Source organism: Pseudorca crassidens, chromosome 21 (genome assembly GCF_039906515.1).
Source record: "Pseudorca crassidens isolate mPseCra1 chromosome 21, mPseCra1.hap1, whole genome shotgun sequence".
NCBI lineage: Eukaryota > Metazoa > Chordata > Mammalia > Artiodactyla > Delphinidae > Pseudorca > Pseudorca crassidens.
The window spans coordinates 9,698,920-9,720,747 of NC_090316.1; the positions used below are offsets into that span (position 1 = coordinate 9,698,920).

The following is a 21,828-nucleotide window of genomic DNA, read 5'->3' on the forward strand; positions in this document are numbered from 1 at the left end:
TGTGTGTATATATGTGTATATATACATGTGTATATATATACGTTTGTGTATGTGTGTATATATGTGTGTGCATATAGGTGTGCGTGTGTATATGTGTATATATATGTGTGTGTATATATGTGTGTGTATGTGTGTGTATATGGGTACATATGTGAGTGTATATATGTGTGTGTATATGTGTGTGTATATATATATGTGCATGTGTGTGTGTATGTGTGTATATATGTGTGTGTATATGTGCATATATATGGGTGTATATGTGTGTATATATTTGTGTGTGTATATGTGTGTCTGTATATGTGTGTCTGTGTGTATATATGGGTATGTGTGTGTATATGTGTGCATATATGTGTGTGTGTATGTGTGTGTACATGTCTGTGTGTGCCTGTGTGTGTATGTCTGTGTGTATCTATATGTCTGTGTGTATATGTGTGTGTGTGTATATCTATCTCACAAACATGAGATAGATAAATCTAGAATCTAGATCTAGGGTGGGCCCTCAAAAAGTGCTTGTGGAATGAGAGAACTATTGAATACATGAATGCAACGAAATTAAAGACACAAGAGTATTTTATAGATTTATACGGCACATATGCCATCAGTGGAGCTGATGACATTTTCAGAGGCTTGTTACTCAGGTTCTGCTCTCCTGTGATTACCAGTCACTCTTCTGAGTGGCAAGTGGGAAGCCAATAAGAAGGACAGGGTGATAGGGCGACTATATCTTAACAAGGAATCCTTTTCATTTGTGTTAAAATTGTTGACCTGGTTTACAGTTTCAAGTGCAGGAGAGAGTTTGGGGGTCTCGTTATACATTTGACAATTGAGGGCCCAGACCCTCTGGCTTTAGAGCCTGAAAGCATAGGCAGATTGTCTAAGGAAGGCATCTCTTTGTGTAACACAGATCTCTTTACAGTGTGCCGGTTGTATTCCCCTGTTTACTCCCATGTTCAATAGGTACTTACTCTCAATCCAAAATAGAAACTAAAGAAAGCATTGAAAGTCAAATCAATCGGGATGGTTTTGTCTTGGTATGAAGAGCAGCTTCCAAAAGGGCTGGAAAAGAAACAAAGACAGCTTATAAAGGTGGACATTTTAAAAGCTGTGGCTACAGAGGACCAAATAAAGAGAACGGGTGGGCAATTTTCTATTTATTTACCATGAATGGTCAACCCAGACACTTATGTGCACATCTCAAGGAAATTACTTTTCTCTTGGGAGTAGAGGTATGCATGAACAAAACCACTGGGCCGTGAATGTAGCTGAAAATAACAGAAGAATTACCTGCTCTTCTTTTCAGAGTTTATTGGTTCCATTTTCATTTTATCAATGGGATTCAGAGGCACAGAGGTTATGTGGCTCTTTTTGGTGTGCAAGCCCATCTTACCCAGCCAGGAAATTTTGGCTTCAGTATACTTCTGATAGAGAGCTACTCTGCGTCCAATGAACTGATCTGAAGCAAATTCCAAGGAAATGTTCCTAAAATGTCAGTAAGGAATCCACAAAACGAAGACTTCTAGTTTCTGTAGGATCTCTAAAGTTGCCTGACTTGTGTGGCCCTGTAATCCCAGTTTTACTTTAGCTGGAAATCCAATAAAATTCCCAGAGGATCAGCATGGAGTTCAGATTAGGTTGGGTTGTGTCCAAGAAGCTGTCCTAACTTTGGCACAGGAGAAGGGAATGCCTTCAGAGAAGAACAGAGGATAGTTTGCTCCTACATCCCCGGTGAGGTCTAGCATTTTCTTTCCTCAGACCATCCAAACTTGTCTAGAACCTATGAGAAACCCTGAAATGACTACAGAATTTCTGCTTTAACACCTAAGGAATCCAAAGGCACGTAAGACCCACATAAACGGTCCAAAGGAGGAGACAACAGCTGGAAGCTTGTAGTCCCAGAAACTAGAATAGACATATGCACAGCACCCCAGCTCCTAGCAGTGCAGAATGACAGGATACAGGAGAAACTCATGCATTTTTTCGTTTGTTTGTGGAGCTGGGTTTAGTACTTCCTAGGGGAAACTAAACACTTATCCTTTTCTTATGAGCTTGCGTGTGTGAGTTTACGTGAAAGTATATTAAGCATCATTCCTGACAGAATATTCCAAATTAGCTCATAAGCTACTGATATGAGCAGACAAGATTGACAGGGGATTTTACTCACTCAGTGGAGTTGATGAAATAGATTATAAGAGACCCAATGCTTAGGACAAAGACAAGGATCACCTGGAAAAAAAAAACAAACCACAGACAAATGTACAGATCCATTCTATTAGCATGAACATAGATGCATAAACATACCAACAAAATTGTGTTTTACCTTTTTCCCTTGCCTATATATCTGTAGCCATTTTTTCCCACACATTCATTTATGTTAGCATTCATTCATTCACTCAACAAAAACTGATTGGACCTTTACTGGGTATTCAATAAACGAGCATGTACCTACCCATTTTACCTACCTAATTTTAACGTTCACACACTTCAGAATAAACAATTTGTCCTTTCTGCTGCTCCTAAGGTTTTCTGAGCTCAAGCAGTCCTTTGTTTATTCATTCACTCACTCATCAAACATTTATTAAGTGCTTAACATGTGTTATGCACTTCATTACACGCTAGAAAATGAGGGCCATGAGATACAGACTCTGAACTTGAATTGCCTATGATGTCGGAGAAGAAACAGTCCCAAACATGCCCATCTAAAGGATGGGCAGAATTCTGACAGGAGGGAACATGCTATAAAGTGAGAAGAGAAAATGGGCGCTTTAACTTGCCAATATACCTGGTCTGTAAAATGAGAATCTGTGGAACATAATCAGAAATTTACCCATTTAAAACCCTCAATACATTTGGATGAAATATTTTGCAGCCTCGGTGAATTTTTAGGTCAACTGTAGGTAATCAGTTATTTCTAGTTTCCAAACATTTAAAAAAATATGTTCAGTCCTGTGTAAAACTGTATTTTATTTACAATTAAAGCTTCACTCCCTTCCAGTTCAGGTGTTCCTTGAGCGGGCTACTAGTAGGCAAAAAGAGATTAGTTTCTTCTCTGTTAACCCTTTTTGTTTTTTTCGTCCTAGCTGCCTACTGACTAGGGTACCTCTGGCCTCTGAGAACTGTAGGTCAGTGTCAGGCGGTGAACAGAAAGGGGAGCTAATAGCAGGAAATGTTGGACTTGACTGGTGTTAGATCACTATGCTCTCACCCTTGGGCTCTCCGGGCACGGGAGGTGTTTACTGTTTATTTTCCTGGGTTGTTGGAGATTCCCAATTCGATTCATATCCAAATTCAACAGATTTCTTTAGTACCTATCATGACTCAAGTATTATTCTGCTGACTGGGAAACATCATTCAACAACATATACAAATATCCCTGCCTTTATGGAGCTTATGGTCTAGACAATAAATAGCAATTAATATGTACCTTAGGTGGTATGTGAGAAGATGCATGCTAGGAAAATAAAGGAGAGCAACTTAAACGGATCAGAAGTGCAAGGGGAGGGGGCAGACAGGCAGCAGCTTGATAACATTCAATTGCTAAGCGTCCCCTCTGCGGTTCCCTTAAGCTGAGTGAAAGCGTCCTCTCTCGCTGGCTGCTCACAACTCTTTTCTCTGTGCACCTTGCACTCTTGTATTCTGCTGGAACTCTTCCCCCTCCGGATGCCTAACTGGGCAGGTTCGAGAAGACTCTCACACGTGAACCACATCTGGCCCACGGACCAGCTCAAGCACTCTTTGCCCCAACAAACACTAGAAGACTAGAAGGACAGATTCTCTTCAGTGTGGCCATCCCTCTTCACCAAAGAGGCAGACATCAGCTCTCTGTGTCCCCAGAGTTCCAAGAGATGCCAGCTGACCTTTCTAAGTGGTCCCTCGCTTGGCAGGGGAGGAAATCTCCCCCCCCCCGCCCAATACCTCTGCCACAATAAGAGCTTGTTCCAAAATCCTCTTCAATTTCCAGCTTACCCCAATTTACATGGGGTTGGTCAAGATGCTAAGAGCTTCAACTAGTCTTCTTCCAAGTGCTTTGTAAGTGGCAATGATGCAGGTTAATGGGAGTTAGTGGCATCTATTTTTCTTGGGGTCTCAACTCTTACTGTCAGTTCCATTTTAACATCTGAATCAAGTGTCGATGGAGATACCACTAAGACTGTGGGTCTCATGGAGATATTTGGTTACAAATGTAGTCTGAAGCTCAGGAAAAATGCTGGGAGTGGATATGCATATGTATGTGCATATATATATATATATATCAGTAGATTGATAATTATTAATAGTTCCCATGAAATCTTTTTTCTTCTCCTTACGTATGATTACATATTTTTTCTCTCTTACTAAATCCCATAGGTGATTCTTCATCTATAAATCATGTATTGACAGGCTTCCAGAACTATGGTAACAAGGTCATATATTTAGAGTCCTCCACACCATAAAGTTAACAAAAAAAGTAAATAAAAGAAGAAAAATTTAGTTTTATTCAATCTAAGAACAATATCAACTACATGCCACAAACCTAAAAAGGACGATCCAGGAATTATATATAATAAGCAACAAAATGTGTCCCAAACCAAAATAAAGCGCTGGGAGCTAACAGTTTGTGAAGGCTGCTTGGTGAGTCAGGTAGAAGTGGGAGGTATTCTGAGAGGACTCATGAACTTGCCTCGGGCGGAAGGGGCAAAGTCTGGAAGTGCTGGCTATTCGGGAGGGGTAGGAAGCCCGCCACCTGAGCTGTGATTTCTACAGTGGGGCTTAAAGCCCGTTTAGTTGGTGGACGGTTATGGTGTCTTCAGAATCCAAACAGCCACCAGCGCAGTTAACGAGGGGCGCTATGAGTACTCTAAAGCTTCACTTGTGAATATGAGAGGACACCAGAGAATTGCCAGGTATACGGGAGGTATAAGAAAACAGGAGGATCGGGCACACAGATGAAATAACGTCCAGTGAAAGAGTGAGCATAGAATATGTAATTAAACATCTAAGAATTACAATCAGTGCTCCTGGTGAGATTCTAAAACGCTGTTAAATAGTACTGGAGGACTGAGAAGACCAAGGAACACGGGGGTGACACAGAGGCAGTAACTGCAAGAAGCAGCAGCCCCAAGGACTGGCTGGGAGATCAACAAAGGGAGGTTGGGATTCGCAACATTTAAAAACATTCGATGCCAAAGGGCACCAAAGAGGTGCCCTTTGGAAGGGGGCTTCAGACTTGGGAGGAGGGGTCCTGGGTTGGCTGGTAATGGTACGTCTGAAGAGACACTGTGAGCTTGGTCCTGGTACTGTTGGAAAAGCCTGGAAACTGAAACCAAGCACTGCTACTGGAAGAAAAAGCCATTGATGAAGTGAGGCTGAAAAAACTAGATGTAAAACACAGGAAGGCAGTTCCCTTCCCCTCCTCTAGAGCGCAAGGGAGCTGACCAAAGAGACATGTGGTTGCTGTGCACTAGCCTCGCATCACAAAGCAGGGGAGAGAGGGTGGATTTGGAGCTGAGAGAGGAGAGTCTGGCATCCTTAAGTAGCCAGGACACTTTGGAACAGCATTTACAGCGGTTTTAGGAGAAAGGATTACAAGCCAAGAATTCTAAACCCAACCAAATTATCGTTCACTTATGAGAGCAAGGGGGAAAAACTGGGGGAGATGCAACAATTCGGAAAGTGTACCACCCACAACTTCCCTCGCGAGGGAATATGGCAAGTACTCGAGAAAAAAAAAATTAGAAAGATAAAATAAGTTACGTAAGAAAAAATGGTGCCTAATAAAACTGGTAAAATTAATGAAATTTTTAACTCTAAAGCAAATATTAAGAAGGAAATCTGACCAGCTGTATAATGCTAAAAGCCAAAAAAACTAAAAAACACAGTAGCAATCTGGAACTGAGTGTTCAGATTAATTCAACAATTTCTGGAAGGAAGGAGGGGTAGTGTGGAGGAAAAACATGCCAAAGGTCTCAGGAGAGAGCAGTATATAGATATAAAACATGCAGAGATATTATTAGAGAGAAATACAGGTGGGAAGTTTGTTCTGAATTTCATTTACTGATATACCTATGCTATTCTATTAAAAATGGAAAATCCCAAGTCAAAAGATACAAAAGAAAATAAATAAAATTAACAAAAAGGAACAAATAAGGAATGTAAATATCAGTGAATGGTCAGTACTTACGACACCCTTGAAGGGTTTACAATACTCCCTACAGTATTTTAAGAAGGTTATTCACATTATATGAAAGAAGTGCAATTTGGGAAAATTAACTTGTTCAAGATGAAGTGGAGAAGCCAATGCTTAAGGTCATGTCTCTCAAAATTCTCAATCACCATGTCATTCCGCTTCTCCAATAAGATAAGAAACTCAGATGTCACAAAGGTCCTAGTTGTTTATCCAACAACCATTCTCCCTTTCTTTACCAACACACCCCGCTTGTTTGTTTAAGCCACAGAAATTTAGAAAGTCTGTTATGCAGTAAATTCAATCTCTAAATATTATAAAGACCAATGAAACAGATCACCATAAAGGAGAATAATTAAATTCTCCAGTAAATGAACAAATAAATGCATTCTTAAATCAATAAACACAAAAGTGCAGCTACATGATATTTAAAGAGACACACTAAGAGGAAATAATAAGACAGAAAGACTGAAAGAGAGCTGGGCAAAGACATCCTAATCAAGTATGAATAAAATGAAAGCAATGTTACCGGCTAACATTATGTTCTAAAGTGTATCCCCTGGGTAAAAAAACCAAAACAAAAACACAACAACAACAACAGAAACCCAGTCAATGTGACAAAAATGGATATTTCATATCAGTAAAACGCACCGTCGACCAAGGAGTTATAATAGGTAACTCTATGCGTTGACTGATGTTACATAAAATATATAACTCAAAATGTTAGAAATGTAAGATATTTGATAAAACTATAAAATCATAAATGAAAAATGTTGACATGCCCTTTTCAATCAGTCAGCAAATAATTAAGGGTATGGAAAATATACACAGATTCTCTCAAAAGTCCATTACACAGTAATAAAAACTGATCATGTACTAGGCAACAAAGAATTTCCCCATAAATTCCATAAACTAGAGATCATAAAGGCAGTGATATTCCTGGGCCATAAATTTCACCAAAGTAGAAAAGAGAGCCAGTCCAACACCAAGGGAACAAAAGCATACAACACTCCTCACAATAGATTATGAATCCACCAAGAAATCAGAATTAAAACAACCTAAAGACGAACTGGGCATTACTAAAAGTAAGAACATGACTTGCCAAGGTCTATGAGATGTGAGCAAAGAAGCGCTCTGAGGAAAACAATTTTATAAATGAAATTCAACTGAAAAATCTGTTAAAACGAGGCCAGCCCAGAGGGCTGTCCAGGGTGAAGGCTGCACAGGCTTGGCGGGACCCAGCACTGGGCATGCGCAGTGCTGTCCTGCGGCTTCCAGGCTGAGCCCGGCTGGGTGGAGCCTCCGGGATCCTGGATACAGGTATCCCCAGGTTGACAAGGGAGATGAGTGGCAGCCCTCGGCAGAGCTGACTGGGAGGAAGTGTGAGCGCGAGCTCGGGAAGACTCAGCTCATCAAAGCTGCCCCAGCGACGAAAATAAACCCAGTGATCAGGAAATTGACCAACATGATGATTTAGGAGGAAACGAAGTACTGGCCAGGACACTCTGACAGAATGAGGAAGGTCTGAAAAAGAAGCAGCCTGAGAAGTAGCACGCTGCTTCTGCAGAGGAACAGGCAACCATCTAACATAACTCCTGCACTCCTTCTTCCACGGGGCACTGAAAAACTGAGCCTGGGATGGGCGGGGACCTGTCCTCAAAGGTGCCCATTCCTACCAGGTCCCTGTGATGCTAGCCAACCAGTGCGGTGGCTTCCTGGTTGGCTAGCAACAGGATACTGAAATTAAGAAGGATAAATGTGATATTAATTACACACGATATATATATGTATATCATGAAATGTATACATCTCCAGCAAGGCTACATGTGACCAAAAGGGAGGGACATGGCCCATCATGAGAGGGGAATGGTGTCAATTAGGAGTAGAGAGAGGAAAAAAAAAATCATACTTTCTAGTCAAAGGAGAAAGATGGAGTTGAATCTATGGAGCAGTCGAGGAGACCTTCAAAGTTATATTCTCTCTAATGGCTCATTTTCCCTGGAAAATGTCCTGTGGCTTTGAAAAACAAAACTTTTCACTTAAAGCTAAGGCAGTTATGTCATTTACTGTCACAACACATAACACTTTTAAGAATGAAAGAGACTCTATTAAACAGTTACACCAGGACAACCTGCAAAAACCTGGGCTTATACTCATCCTGCCAGAGAAGACAGAAAAATAGAAGATGGACATAAAGTAGTGCCTAGGATGATGCTAAAAGTAGATACACTTACTAAAGATGAGCCATATTTTTGGTTCTTAAATGTTTCAGCTATCAAAACAACAGAGAAACACAGTTACACAATTAATAGCGCCCAAAAAAAGGAACAGTTTAGGAATAGGACTCTTTGGAACTAAATTCAGTAGAAAATCTCCCGCAGGTAGCTGTAAAAACACGCTTGTGATAACTAAAGCAACAAACCCAAAGATGCTGCAGAGGTGAGCTGCACATTGTCTTGTTTTATCTCTAGAAGGATCTCAGAAGGTCTCTGGTTTTGAAGATAATATTTTCTTTCTCTTTTGACTATTTGCATTTTCCTTCTTTTTCTTTTCATCCTTCTTTTTTTTTAAACAACAACAACTTCCTCTCCTCATCCTCCTCCTTCCTTTTCCTTCTTACACTGTGTTGTTGGCCACGTATCCACGTTTTTAAGACATTAGTCTACAGATGTTATTAAATTTGCCATCACTGTGGGTTTTGATATAGATACTGTGCCTTCATTGAAAAAGAAAATCAGATACTTTCTTTCTTGTATTTTCTATGCCCTGGGACTATTTAATTAGCATTAGAGAGATTCACTATTTGAAGATCTAGCAGACTGGACCTTGAAATTGTCTGGGTCTCCCACAGGCAGAGGGGCAGAAGGGTAGTGGCGGTGATGTTGATAAAGTCTTTGACAATATCTTTGTATCTTCCAGTTATTTGGTCTGTTTAAGTTTCTTTCTTTTTTTCATGGTCAGTTTTGCTTATTTATGTCGTCCTAAGGAATCATTTGGTTTTCATATTTAATTGTGCATATATCTTTCAATTTCTTTTTTATCTGTATTTATTTTCTCATTTTAATGTCTTATTCCATATATTTTGCTTTTCCCCTCTTGGATTGTTTAGCCTACCTATTGACTTCTCTATTTTACTGTTTGTTTCAAATAATCAGCTCTTTTATAATTTGTTAATTTCTAGCTTTCTTATTTATTCTCCTTAGATTTAATGTGTTTTCTTTCTCTGACTTTTCAACATTGATAATTCATTTACTTAAATTATTTTTTATTTATCATGATAAGTTGTTAATGTTATGCATTTAACTTAGAACAATTCCCAACTTATAATGTAGGTGCAAGGGATATGTGATGTTTTCATCATCTTTACTCTCTAAATATTCTGCAATTTTAAGTTTGATTTCTCTGAGTCAAGAGTCATTTTAGAAAGAGATATTTACAATTTTTTAGCTGTAAATTATTTGTTTTTGGTTCTTTTTTTCTGAGTTTATTATTTTCCTGTCCATTTATTGTACTGTGTTCAGTTTATGTCCTCTGCCTCTACTTTGTAAGTTTTTTAATTGGGATTGTTTTTTGAGGGCCTATTAATATATACTGAATTTTTACAAATAGTTTGTAGACATTTGTAGGTTTAATTTATGTTTTTACCATATGGGTTTGATCATTTCAGTCAGCTCTTTGTTATTAATTAATTTACTTTGGTCTTCTTTATCCTTCTCCTTCTCCTTCTTCTTCTTTTCTATTTAGTGTCTCCTGATATAAAATAAGTGAACTAAAAGTTCATACTACCAATGTGTCTTTAATATTGCTTTTTTATTTATTAATTATCTTGAAGTTATATTTTTGGTATAATGATACTCATGATGTTATATCTTGGTTGAAGTTAGTTACAAATTTTCATTACAAAATTATGTGTTGAATTGTGTCCCCAAAAAGGTATGTTGAAGTCCTAACCCTTAGTACCTCAGAAAGTGACCTAGTTTGGAAATAGGGTCTTTGCAGATGTATTCAAGCTAAAATAAGGTCATAAGGATGGACTCCAATATGACTGGTGTCCCTATAAAAAGAGGAAATGTGGACACAGGCATGAACAGAAGAAACACGATGTGAATACCATGTGAAAATGAAGCCAGAGACCTGGGTACATTTACAAGCCCAGGAATGCCAAAGATTACCAACAAACCACCAGAATCTAGGAGACAGGCATGCAGCTGACTCTCTCTCCCAGCCCTCAGAAGGAACCAACCTCTGATCTTAGACTTCTAGCCTCCAAAACTGTGAGACAATAAATTTCTGTTGTTTAAGCCGCTCAGTTTGTGGTACTTGGTTACAACAATCCTAGGAAACTAATACAGGCTACTTGGCTTCGTTTATTGTTTTTTTTGCCTTGAATTCACACTACTGTCATTTGCCTAGTATGCCTTTGACAATTCCTTTATTTTCAAACTTTAATGCCTCTTGAATTTCTAAAACATAATTAGACCATGTCAACCCATGCTTAAAAACCCCTCAGTGACTCCCCTTTGCACTAGAATAAAATTATTCCATTTGAATAGCCTAGCTCTTTGCTACAAAGTGCAAAGCACTGCATGGTTCTGTCTCCACTCAGACCGCAGAGTCCTCTGCCCTTCTGGCCTCTAGCACAGGAACCTCATTTGGTACTTGCAGTAATCTGAGCCCTTTACATCCACAAGTCTCTTCTCTCTATTAGGAAACCTGTTCCTTCCACTGTTCAATCACTTTTAGCTTTCTGATTCTTCAAGTCTCAGCTCAAATCTTACCTTTTCAGAGATTTCCTCTCAGATCACTGTATCTAATGTGATCTAACACCAAAACCACCGAAACTCACAAACACGTCATTCATCATTCCCTCACAGCACTGATCACCACGTGAATTTATCTCATCTATTTATGTGCACATCCATCATCTCTACCCCCACTAGAATTTAAAATTTAAGTCCCGTAAGTGCAAGATTTTTGCCTGCATATTTCATCATGTCTAGAGTATATGCTTTGCGTGTTGTTGGCAAGCAGTAAATATTTGTTGAAAGAAAGAAGAAAGGAAATTACAAAGGATGGATGGAAGGAAGGAAATCTATAAGCCACTTTTTTTCTTTCTCATCCTTTCATAAAACACTTGCTTGGAACCCTCACTGAGAGTCTCAATTTTGTGTTTCAATGCTAGACTATTTATTCTAATTTAACCTTTCCTCCATGCTTCCTGTTGTTCCAACCATTTAATCATAAGCTATAACAGATTGAAAACAATTTTTCCATCATTAAAGAAATAATTTTTATTGATATGTGGTCAATGATCATTCCTTCCCCACCCAATCCCTATATGCAGTGCTTACATGGTAGATGGTGGAAGTTCTCTTCTGCCTCACCCCAGGGTCCTTTACTACCTTATTTCCAACATTATCTACATATAATCCAACATGATTTGAACACTTGAAGAGATCCTAACTAACAAATCCCTGATAAAAATCATAGAGAATCACAAAATCCTTCTCTAACAGGTCATAGGCACAAGGATTTCAAAAAAGAGACCAAAACTTTAGAAGGAAAAAAACAGAGAGACACATTTCCAGATGATTCAGTATTCCCTGTAGAGTTTATCAAAGCAGTTTTACTTATGTACTTTAAGATAAGTTTTAAAAATTAGTTAGATCGTAATTAAACAACATTAACTAGAAAAGAACGATGTTTGTACTAATTACAAAAAGCAGAGGATAATCTTTAGTTCACATACGTCCCCTTCCACCATGCCACCATGGGATGGCAGCATACCCTCAAATTACAGATTGTTTTTGAATGTGTCAGATCAAACGATACTACTGAAATGACGATGGGGCAATATTCATTTACAGGGCATCTGCTATTTCCAGACAATGGGGTGTGAACATTTCCCTGACGGTCTTTTCTCTCAAGGAGTCCACAGTGCACTAGGGTAGACAGGCTTATGCACAGATAATTTTAATTTAACAGCGTTCAATGGAAATGATAGAAACTTAGAGAAGGGGACTCTTAGCTTAATATGGAGATAAGGTAAAATCTGCCTGAGGAGATGATGTCTGGACTGGGTTTTAATATGTCAATGTTTACCTAGATTAAAACAGGAAGTAAATGATAAATATCATAGAGGGGCAAAAAAGACCAGTTTGTAAAATGAAGAAAAGAAGCTGTTGGAATCAAAGGAGGGGAAAATAGTTGTACCTCACAGGGCAGAGAATCCACTGAAAACTAACATTTTTTGAGCAACAGCTGCATGCCAGACATCCATCTACATGCAAGGAGAATGAAAGGCACACAACCTTTGCCCTAATGAAGTCTTTCTTCTAGTGGACAGGCTGACAACAAATAGAAAATGTAATGCCAAGTAATTATATTCACTCCAAAGAAAAAGCAAGCAGAATCATCAGTAGAGAGCACAGACACAAGGAGATAGCCGTTGGGAGGTAGTGGTATTTTAGAAAAGGCCAGCAGATGCTTTCACACTGACCATACATCACACTCGTGGCTAAAGTTCGTTAGCAAGTGAGCACTGGAAATGTACTCACCAACACCTGTCCCACAAAGGTCTGTGCCGAGAGCAACATTTCTACATGAACACGGAAGACTCCCTGGAAAGTGAGACTTCTTGAATGTCTACGGTCCAGGCTACGTGATGTTTCTTCCTAGAAGCAAGAGAAAGAAATCGAGAGTGAGCTGGGTCTCAGGGAAGGTCATCTGTTTTATGTGTGTTGATGGCGTCTCCTGCTGGAGCATCAGCCGGAACGCACTACACCTTGTCCAACGCCGGGAACCCTGGACTCACTTATTCCCTACTTCACACGATGAATTTTCCTGGGTTTGTATTTTACTGCGCTTCGGCAGTATTTTCATTCTGAATTCTGCAGTCTTCACCATGCCCATCTCACATACTCTCAGCCCCAGACCCTTCACACTGACACTACTGTTATGATCAAGGTCGGGAACAGTGTGCTTCTCTCTGTTCTGGGCATGAGTGTCTTATCCTTTTCTGTCAAGATACACAGACAAAGAAAAAAAACTACAAATGGATTTCCAGGTGATACTTAAGTATTTGCTTTTTTGAGTGAGAAAGAAGAAGAAAACTTTTTGCCATTTTATGTTGATTTTATTCCTTATTTGGTATCACATCCTGTTGAAATTATGATCCTTCCTCAACTTTACAAACTATTTTTACTTGTTATACAATCCCCACTCTGTATCCGTGGGTTCTGCAACTGCATATTCAACCAACGTCGGCTAGAAAATATTTAAAAAAAGAAATTTCAGAAAGTTCCAGAAAACAAGCTTGAATTTATGGGGTGCTGATAACTATTTACATAGCATTTGCATTATATTTACAACTATTTGCACAGCATTTACATTGTATTAGGTATTATAACTAATCTAGAAGTGATCTGAAGTGTACTGGAGTATGTGCACAAGTTATATGCAAGTACTGTGCTATGCTATTTATATAAGGGACTTGAGCATCCTCAGGTTTGGGGGGTGTGTCCTGCAACCACAAAGGGATACAAAGGGACCACTGTCTTTGAAATTTATAATAATCCTATGAGGTAGCCAAAGTAAGTCTGATTAAATCCATTTTCTATTGATAAGGAAACCGAGGTACAGAGAAATTAAATGACCTGCCGGTGGGCAGGCAATGAGGACAGTCTGGAGTCTGAACTGGCCTCTGTGTCTGTTGACAGTCTTGAACTACCCCTGAGAAAGACACAAGTGAACCGGGATTGACCACACCATGCAGACTAAGACCTCTCTGACTTTTAGAAAAGCTCATTTTATGTGGAGCCAAGTTTTTGAAATGATTTAATTTTTCTATTCGTACTTTCTGAATGGTAAGAAGAGAAGTCTCATTAAATGGTTATTTGCTAGAGTTTATATCTTGATCAATGATTGCCACTAATACTTATGACTCATCCTGTGCATGCCTGGGAAGGGGTCTGGGCATTGATTTTTTAAAAAAATATTCAATGGCATGAATATGGAACACTCATTTGAATTCCATTATAAAATTGAGGTGCCTTTTGTGGCAAAACAAACTGGCCCTAAGATATAATAAAATCATACTTATGAATGTAGTATATCTTTTAAAATGCACATTTAAGGAGAAAATTATGACTCTCCAAATAATTTTTTTTTTTTGCGGTATGCGGGCCTCTCACTGTTGTGGCCTCTCCCGTTGCGGAGCACAGGCTCCGGACGCGCAGGCTCAGCGGCCATGGCTCACGGGCCCAGCCTCTCCGCGGCATGTGGGATCTTCCCGGACCGGGGCACGAACCCATGTCCCCTGCATCGGCAGGCAGACTCTCAACCACTGTGCCACCAGGGAAGCCCTCCAAATAATTTTTAAAAGAACTTTCCACAGTACTTAGATTTGTGACAATTTTGCATTAGGCCAACTTTCCCAAAGGCTTAGAGAAAAATACAACACTCTCAATTTAATTAGATATGGTAAATTATTAAGAAGTCACTCAACTATTATGAAACTCTCTCGTCAAGATTTAAAAGCAGAACAGTATAGTCTTCTGGTTGCTCAGACCCTGCTTATTAACATTTTGTAACATCTGCTTCCTATTCGAAATGAAAAGGTACCTCTGGACTGGAGGGCAGACATAAATTATATCAAAAGAATGAAATGAAAAATACAGCAAATGTTTATGGACAAATGCGTTCTCACATTTTTGTAACCACACAAAAATGAATATAATGGGGAAGAAGATACATTTCCTGGAGCAGAAGTCAAGGGAGATTAAACAATTCTACCAGTTCAGTTGTGCACTGAAAAAAACAGGCAGAAGGCATAGTCACCACATCCAGTACCCATTCACGCACCGTCAGTGCTGTTAAGAAATCAGAACCCCAGGATTCATTCCCCAATCGCTATGCCGCTGCTAACTGCCTTTACTCTAGAAATAATTAGTAACAGCATGAACTCACTGAGCGACAAAATCTATAGAATTCCACATTAGGCACTTCTGGAATGCAGACACCTGAATTTCATATGATGACACTGGCAATGACCTTAAAAAGTTACCGAGTTATAAATTCTTTTATTTTACGTCAATGTTTAGCATCAAGAGGCAATGTTTCAAGCAACTTTTCAGTATTAATTACAAAACACAGTTGATGTGTTCTGTTATGGAAATCAGAAAAATAAAATTGGGGAAAGAAAATCTGTGAACAGATCTTTGCTTTCAACCATTGGTCCCAGAACAGCCATTATGTAACATTTGAGCGTTTTTATTCTCTTAAGCAGAGTCTTATCTGGATAGGATACCATTATTCTTACCATCATCATTTTCCAGTTGTTATTCAATAGTGCCCACCCTTGCAAAGCTTGTTTGGGTGTAAAAAAGTGTCCCTGAGTTTGTGGCTGGATGGCGTGTGCACGTATGCATGGGTTTCGGCCTGTGTGCACGACTCCGTGTGTTGTATTAACGTGTATAAAAGGCAATGTATACTTGTGAGTATATGAGCATCCTGCGTGAATGATTCATGAAGGTGAGGTTGACACTGACGTTCCTTTCTGCCTTCCTCATGGTACCTAACACAACTGTCATTTTAAAATTTGAAATAGAGGCATAGACCTCACGTTAGCGGGTGTTTTGTTCAAAACAATGACATCTGCTTCCAGAGCTCACAGGCACCATCATCCACACAAGGCACTGCTTCTCCCAGTGGTGGGAGAGGAGGCCTGGCCCTGTAGCTGCACCCTTTGGCATGGCGGCCCGGGGTCCTGTTTTCCACCCCTGAGCAGGATGGACCCGTTTCTAAGTCACCGCATCAGAGCCGGCTGTTAACCCGGGAAAACTGAGTGAAGCCTCCATGGTCTTCTGAAGACAAACGCATGCCAAACCTGTCTCTGATCTTCATTCAGGGGAACTGACCGAGAAAATTCCTTTTCCCTCGCTCTTTTGCCATTTATTAATGCTCCTCCAGATTAGCCTGGATATTAATAAGATGAGGAGTCCACTGAAGAAGGTCACAAGGGAGGAAAGAATAAACGCTGCTTGGATCTCAGCTGTACAAGACATTTTCCCCAGGGCTTCCCCACTACTGTCCTCTGACTTGGTTAGACACAACAGGAGACAGAACTGTCGGGCTGCTTCTTCTATGATGTCATGATCACATGGTAATGATTCCAGGAATTGGACTTCGGTGTACCAGAGTCCTAAGACCCGTGCAGTAACAGCGAGAGGGTCCAGTAACAACCGAGGTGCCAACTCACAGGACGCAAATGAATGAACGGCAGAAGGTCCACGACATAGGTCTTCGAAGACCAGAATTCTAGATTGGATGCTGTTACTGACTTTCTCCACGACCCTGTGGAAACTGTATCCTTTGTGGCCATGGTCAAAGGGTCATCCATTTGGTTTGTGCAAACAACTTCAGCACAACTCTTTTTGAGTGAAATGACTTCCAACCACGTGTCAATGTGCTGATTCTTCTAAGTGATGCCACATTCTCAGTAACCACAGAAGGACGGATGAGAAAAGCACTTCAGGAGTTTTGCATATCCTCTCAGTCAGAAAGGCATGGTACAGACTGCAGGAGCTGCAGGAAGCAATTTCACCCGGGCGAACGCTGGCTGGTTGCTTTTGAGCTCAGGAATCTGTTCCCCTTATCTCTTCCTTATGGGATCCTCCCCTTTCTTGCTTTTATCCCCACCCTGTCAGCAAACCCTTTAGTCCAGCGGAGGTAAAGTTCAAAATGAGAGCAATAGCTTTTATTTCCTCTGATGTTTTCAAAGATGTAAGAAATGTCACGCTTTTCAGTGTGCACGAGTGGCAGGCAAATGTCAGTGCCCGAGGGAGGGGCTAGTTCCTCTTAGTTATTGTGAAGATGACCTGACATGAGCTGATGAGACCCAGGAGAGATGTTGTTGTCCTTTGGGGTCTGTCATGACTCTGCTACCAGTGGCAGACGTAACGATAGCATTTCCTAGAAATGCTACCACAGGTATATTTCCTTCCTTTAAGTTTACCTGTAATTTTCACAAAATGCCGTCATTAAGCTATCTTCTGTTAAGTTACTGTGTGGTGCCTACGAAGTCACTTTAATTTTTCATAGTCTCATTTTATGATAATACAGACTTGATAGAATCATTGAGGCTCAATAAGGTAGTGGGATCATGTTTAGAAAAGTATAAAACTCAATACAAGAAAAGGTACTGTTAGCTATTAGAGTTCTTTTTCTGAATGGCACTGATCATAAAGAAAGGAAGAGACAGGAGGATAAAGGAAGGAAGGAAGGGAAGGGAGGGGAAGGGAAGGGAGGAAGGAAGGGACGGAGGAAGGGAGGGATTTATTTGTTTATATCACATACACACTATACGCCTACAGGTATTTGGAAAATAAGATCACAGTTTCCAAGTCAAAGTTCATTCACATCATTGACTTTAGTCACAACAGCTGTCACCATCAATGAAATTTTCTCACTTCCTAACTTTGGTGATTGAATATTGTCAAAGTATTACAAATTCTTTCCAAGATGCTGTCTAGGCCCCTTTTCCCCTTTTCCTGGAAACCGACCTATGAGAACAGAAAAATATTTAATTCAATTTAAACAGACAGGTAGTTTGTTTCTCTAATGTTCTTTTATTGTGATAATATTATTAGCTTCTGTGGTGAGTCAGAAAATGTGTGGATGGTTTCAAATCAGTCTCCAAATTCATCTGAACCTAGGCTGTGCACCCATCCCCATTTCCCCAGGACTGTCTCAGGTTCAGGAGTGAAAATCCAACACCCTGGGAGACACCTCAGTCCTGGACAAATTGGGCAAGTTGATCACCCTGCACCCCATTCACATTGTGGATGCTGCCTCATCCACACTGTGCTCCAGCCGCACTGCTTCCCCTTAGCTACAAGAACACGCAGGCTTTGCTTTTTCCAGCCTTTACAACACTGTTCTCTCTGCCTGGATCACCCACTCCCATCTCTAGCAGCTGCTATTCTCAAGTCTTCATTTGGATGCCCATTCACAACCTCCTGACCATCCTACAAAAAGCAGGGCCCAGCCCCGTGCCCCAGGATTCTGTTATGGCATCCCAACCCCGTCCTCCTTAGCACGTCATAACACTTATAGTTCTGTTCTTTCCTCGTTGCCTGGTTTATTTTCTATCTTCCCTCGCCAGACCATAAGCTGCACAAGTTTGGGGATCCTAACTCTTGTCTTCTTCACCAAGTACCCTGTGTCCGACCATACACCCAGCACATACCAGGCAAATCACATGAACTTAGTAAATAACTGGGGACTGAATGAATACATCATAGATCTTTCAAAATATTTGTTAGGTGGATGAAATACTGAATCTATTGATACATGGATCTTAAGTTAATCACACTTTTCTACTCCATATTTCCCATGTGTCACTACAAACTGTCCTCCAAAGGAAGTACCGTCAGCAGTGTGTATGTGCACAGGGCGTGGTGTGTGGTGTGTATATGTATGGGTGTACACGGTGACATGATGTGTGTGTCTGTGCACATGTGTGCATCCGCACTGAGCAACTACTATGTTCCAAGCACTGGAAGCACTGTTCATCCCCTCCCAGGGGATATAGTTACTGGAGGAAGACGTTTACAATTAGAAACTCGCAAAGTGTCTGGGGAAGAAGCCAAGTAGTGGAAGGAGGACCCTCACCCAGGTGAGGATCCCTAGAGGTGGTGAGGAGGCTGCCTCAAGTATGTCGTGTTTGAAGCTGGGGTCTGAAGCGTGAGAAGCTACCCGGGCCCGGAGCCCCGGTGGGCTTCGGGAAGCTGGGACAAACCTTGTGAGGCTGGGGGATTCTCGTGGGTGAAGGTGGGAAGGGAAATGGCACTGCTGGACATGCTGGTTGGCTGGAAAGCAGTGGCCCAAGAGAAGGCTGGCAGTGTCAGAAGGGAACCTTTGTGTTCCAGTTTAAGATAAAAAGAAATACGAACAAACAAAAAATGTTATCTTAAGAGGAAACAGCTGAAGGACTTTAAAGAAGGGAGCTAAGTGATTGAAAGGACGGTCCTGGCTTCCATACAGAGAAGACACTGGTCAGAGTGAGTGGAGGCTAGTCCAGGCGAGACCCAGGTGCTGCTGGGTGGAGTCGAGTGGGCAGGTGTGAGTGAAGTCCGTCCAGGGGGTCAGGTCTGCACGTGGGGAGGAGGCGGTGTCAAGGCTGCCTCCGCCCTCTGGCTGGTACTTCCTGGTGGTCATTGGGGCCTTTCACTGCTGTGCCTTTAAGACTAGGCTTAAGGAATGAAGACTCTGCTACTGATGAACTTTTTATTTATTTTCCAGTTCAGATGAATTTTTTAACATGCCAGTGATTTGATTAGAAAAACAGCTTCACTTTGTACACATCTCTGTAATTTACCTCTGGGCACTCAGATGTTCTGGAAAAATTATACTTTATAATGAGATTAAATAAATGTTTCATTTCAAAAATTTGCTCTCTTCAAGAAACGTGCCGTATCTGAGAAAGTAAGAACTTCATTTTTAAAGTGTACAGAGTAGCACTCATGAATGTGTGTGTTTTGAATGCTTCTGAAAGTAATGAGTAATGTGGTAATGGTATCTTTTAGGCGCCTAAAACCATCCATCCTAGTTAATGGTTTAACCCTACCTTCTTCTATTTCAAAAAGCAGGGGTTTACATCATACCCCAATGGACATCTACACCATTGGTCAAAGACACTGGTGAAGACATACGAGGGAGGCCTCAGTTCAGGCAGCGAGTCAATGACAAAATCAGGTCTCAAGTCAAGGATGAAGATGGTTTTACCTCCCCAGGACACTCATATCACAGTGGAAGCTGTGTCTGAGGTAAGCATCTTCTTGTTGACTTAATATGTCTGTCACTCTGGAAATGCCGCACTGCCTCTCAAGGTATTTCCATGAAGCTATTTTAGGCACCAGATCTTCACCTTTCACCTTCTTCAGTTTTCAATTTGGGTTTAATTCCTCTCCTTAAAGTTGCACGGAATAGGAGAGATGGTAGATGAACCCATTTTAAAGAGAGATTTCTTTTGAGGGAATATGATTTAGTCCAGGTTCTATTTAGACCCGTGATCTATTGAAACTCACCGTACTTAAAAAAGGCACCGTACTTTTTTTTTCACTCTGTCATTCCCCATTTATTCTAAGTGGACAAAGCACCAAAGATGGTCCACTGTGGTAGTTATCCTAGCCCAGAAGAACGTCCATGCTATTTTGGTGAGCATATGGGTTTGTTTTTTAGAAATTATCGGCTCTGGACAGGCTGGTATTATAAACAATGTACTTGTATTTAAAATCCATACAGAAACCTTGAGTTTTGTTTTTACCTTTTGTTGAATTTGTTGGTTTACTTCTGAAATAGAAGTCTTTCCACAGGATTCTTATGCTCCTCCAATCCTAATTCTCTCATCAGTAAAACGAGGAGGCTGTTCTGGTGTTTGAGATTCCTACCAGCTTTGACACATTATGAATCTCTGATTCTATAAGCCCAGATTAGTTCTCTAATAGACGGTAAACACCTTTCCACATTCCACTGTCTGACTCCATCTCCCATATGGATTCTTTTTAAAAAATGAACAAGAAACTCATACAACTCAACATCCAAAAACCCCAAACAACCCAATTAAAAAATGGGCAAAGGATCTTAATAGGTGTTTTTTTCCAAAGAAGACATACAGATGGCCAAGAGACACATGAAGAGATGCTCAACATCACTAATCACCGGGGAAATGCAAATCAAGACCACAGTGAGATACGACCTCACACACGTCAGAATGGCTGTCATCGAAAAGAAGCAGGAAGGATGTGGAGAAAAGGAAACCCTTGTGCACTGTTGGTGGAAATGTAAACTGGTTCAGCCATTACGGAAAACGGTACGGAGATACCTCAAAAAACTAAAAATAGAATTATCACATGATCCAGCGATTCCACTCCTGGGTATTTTAGCCAAAGGAAACGAAAAAACACTCATTTGAAAAGGTACACACACACCTATGTTCACTGCAGCATTATTTACAATAGCCAAGATATGGAAGCGACCTAAGTGCCCATCAACAGATGAATGGATAAAGAGGATGTGATGGGGGAAAAGAGAAATAGGTGAGGGAGATTAAGAGGGGCAAACTTCCAGATGCAAAATACAATAAATGAAGCACAGGTATGAAATGTTAAAAAAAAAAAAAAAGAACAAGAAGGAAGAAGCATCATTTCTGAGGGTTTTTTATTGAAAGGGTGTCCCCTCTGATAAGTTAACTTGGAACACAACTTTCTTTCTTTTCAGCTCTCACGGAATTACTTTTCTTCATAGAGGAATCATGGTTACCTAGACCATAATCTCTGATTCCATCTCTGAACCCAGAGCCTCGTTCCCTGTGATCTGATTAGAAAGATGCTAACTGCTTTGCCAGAGAGGCCATCTCTTCCCATCTCTCTGCCTGGCCTCTCAGCCCTTCTTCTCACTAATTTGCTTTCCGTAATACTGCAGAGTTATACGTCATTCTGGGTGATTGCAAACTGCATATGTGTGTCAAATACATGGGGGTTTACTTGGGTGAATTGCTAGGTTCAAAGTGAAGAATCTCCTCAACCTCCTTAATTTTATGATTTGTGATTTCTGATTACTGTACTAGATGTTTGGAGGGTGGTCTTCATAAATCCTCGTACAAGTGG

General features: G+C 40.5%; 1 protein-coding gene across 2 annotated transcripts in view; it reads right to left on the reverse strand.

Moving 5' to 3' along the window:
- KCNU1 (potassium calcium-activated channel subfamily U member 1) overlaps positions 1-21,828 on the reverse strand; it is a 172,981-nt gene that overhangs the window by 119,765 nt on the left and 31,388 nt on the right. For both annotated transcript variants that reach the window (XM_067722127.1, XM_067722128.1), the window contains 3 exons: positions 12,718-12,834; positions 2,162-2,223; positions 966-1,056 (listed from right to left, as the gene is read on the reverse strand). In XM_067722127.1, the coding sequence (XP_067578228.1) occupies positions 966-1,056; positions 2,162-2,223; positions 12,718-12,834 (270 nt within the window). The remainder of the gene's footprint in view (positions 1-965; positions 1,057-2,161; positions 2,224-12,717; positions 12,835-21,828) is intronic.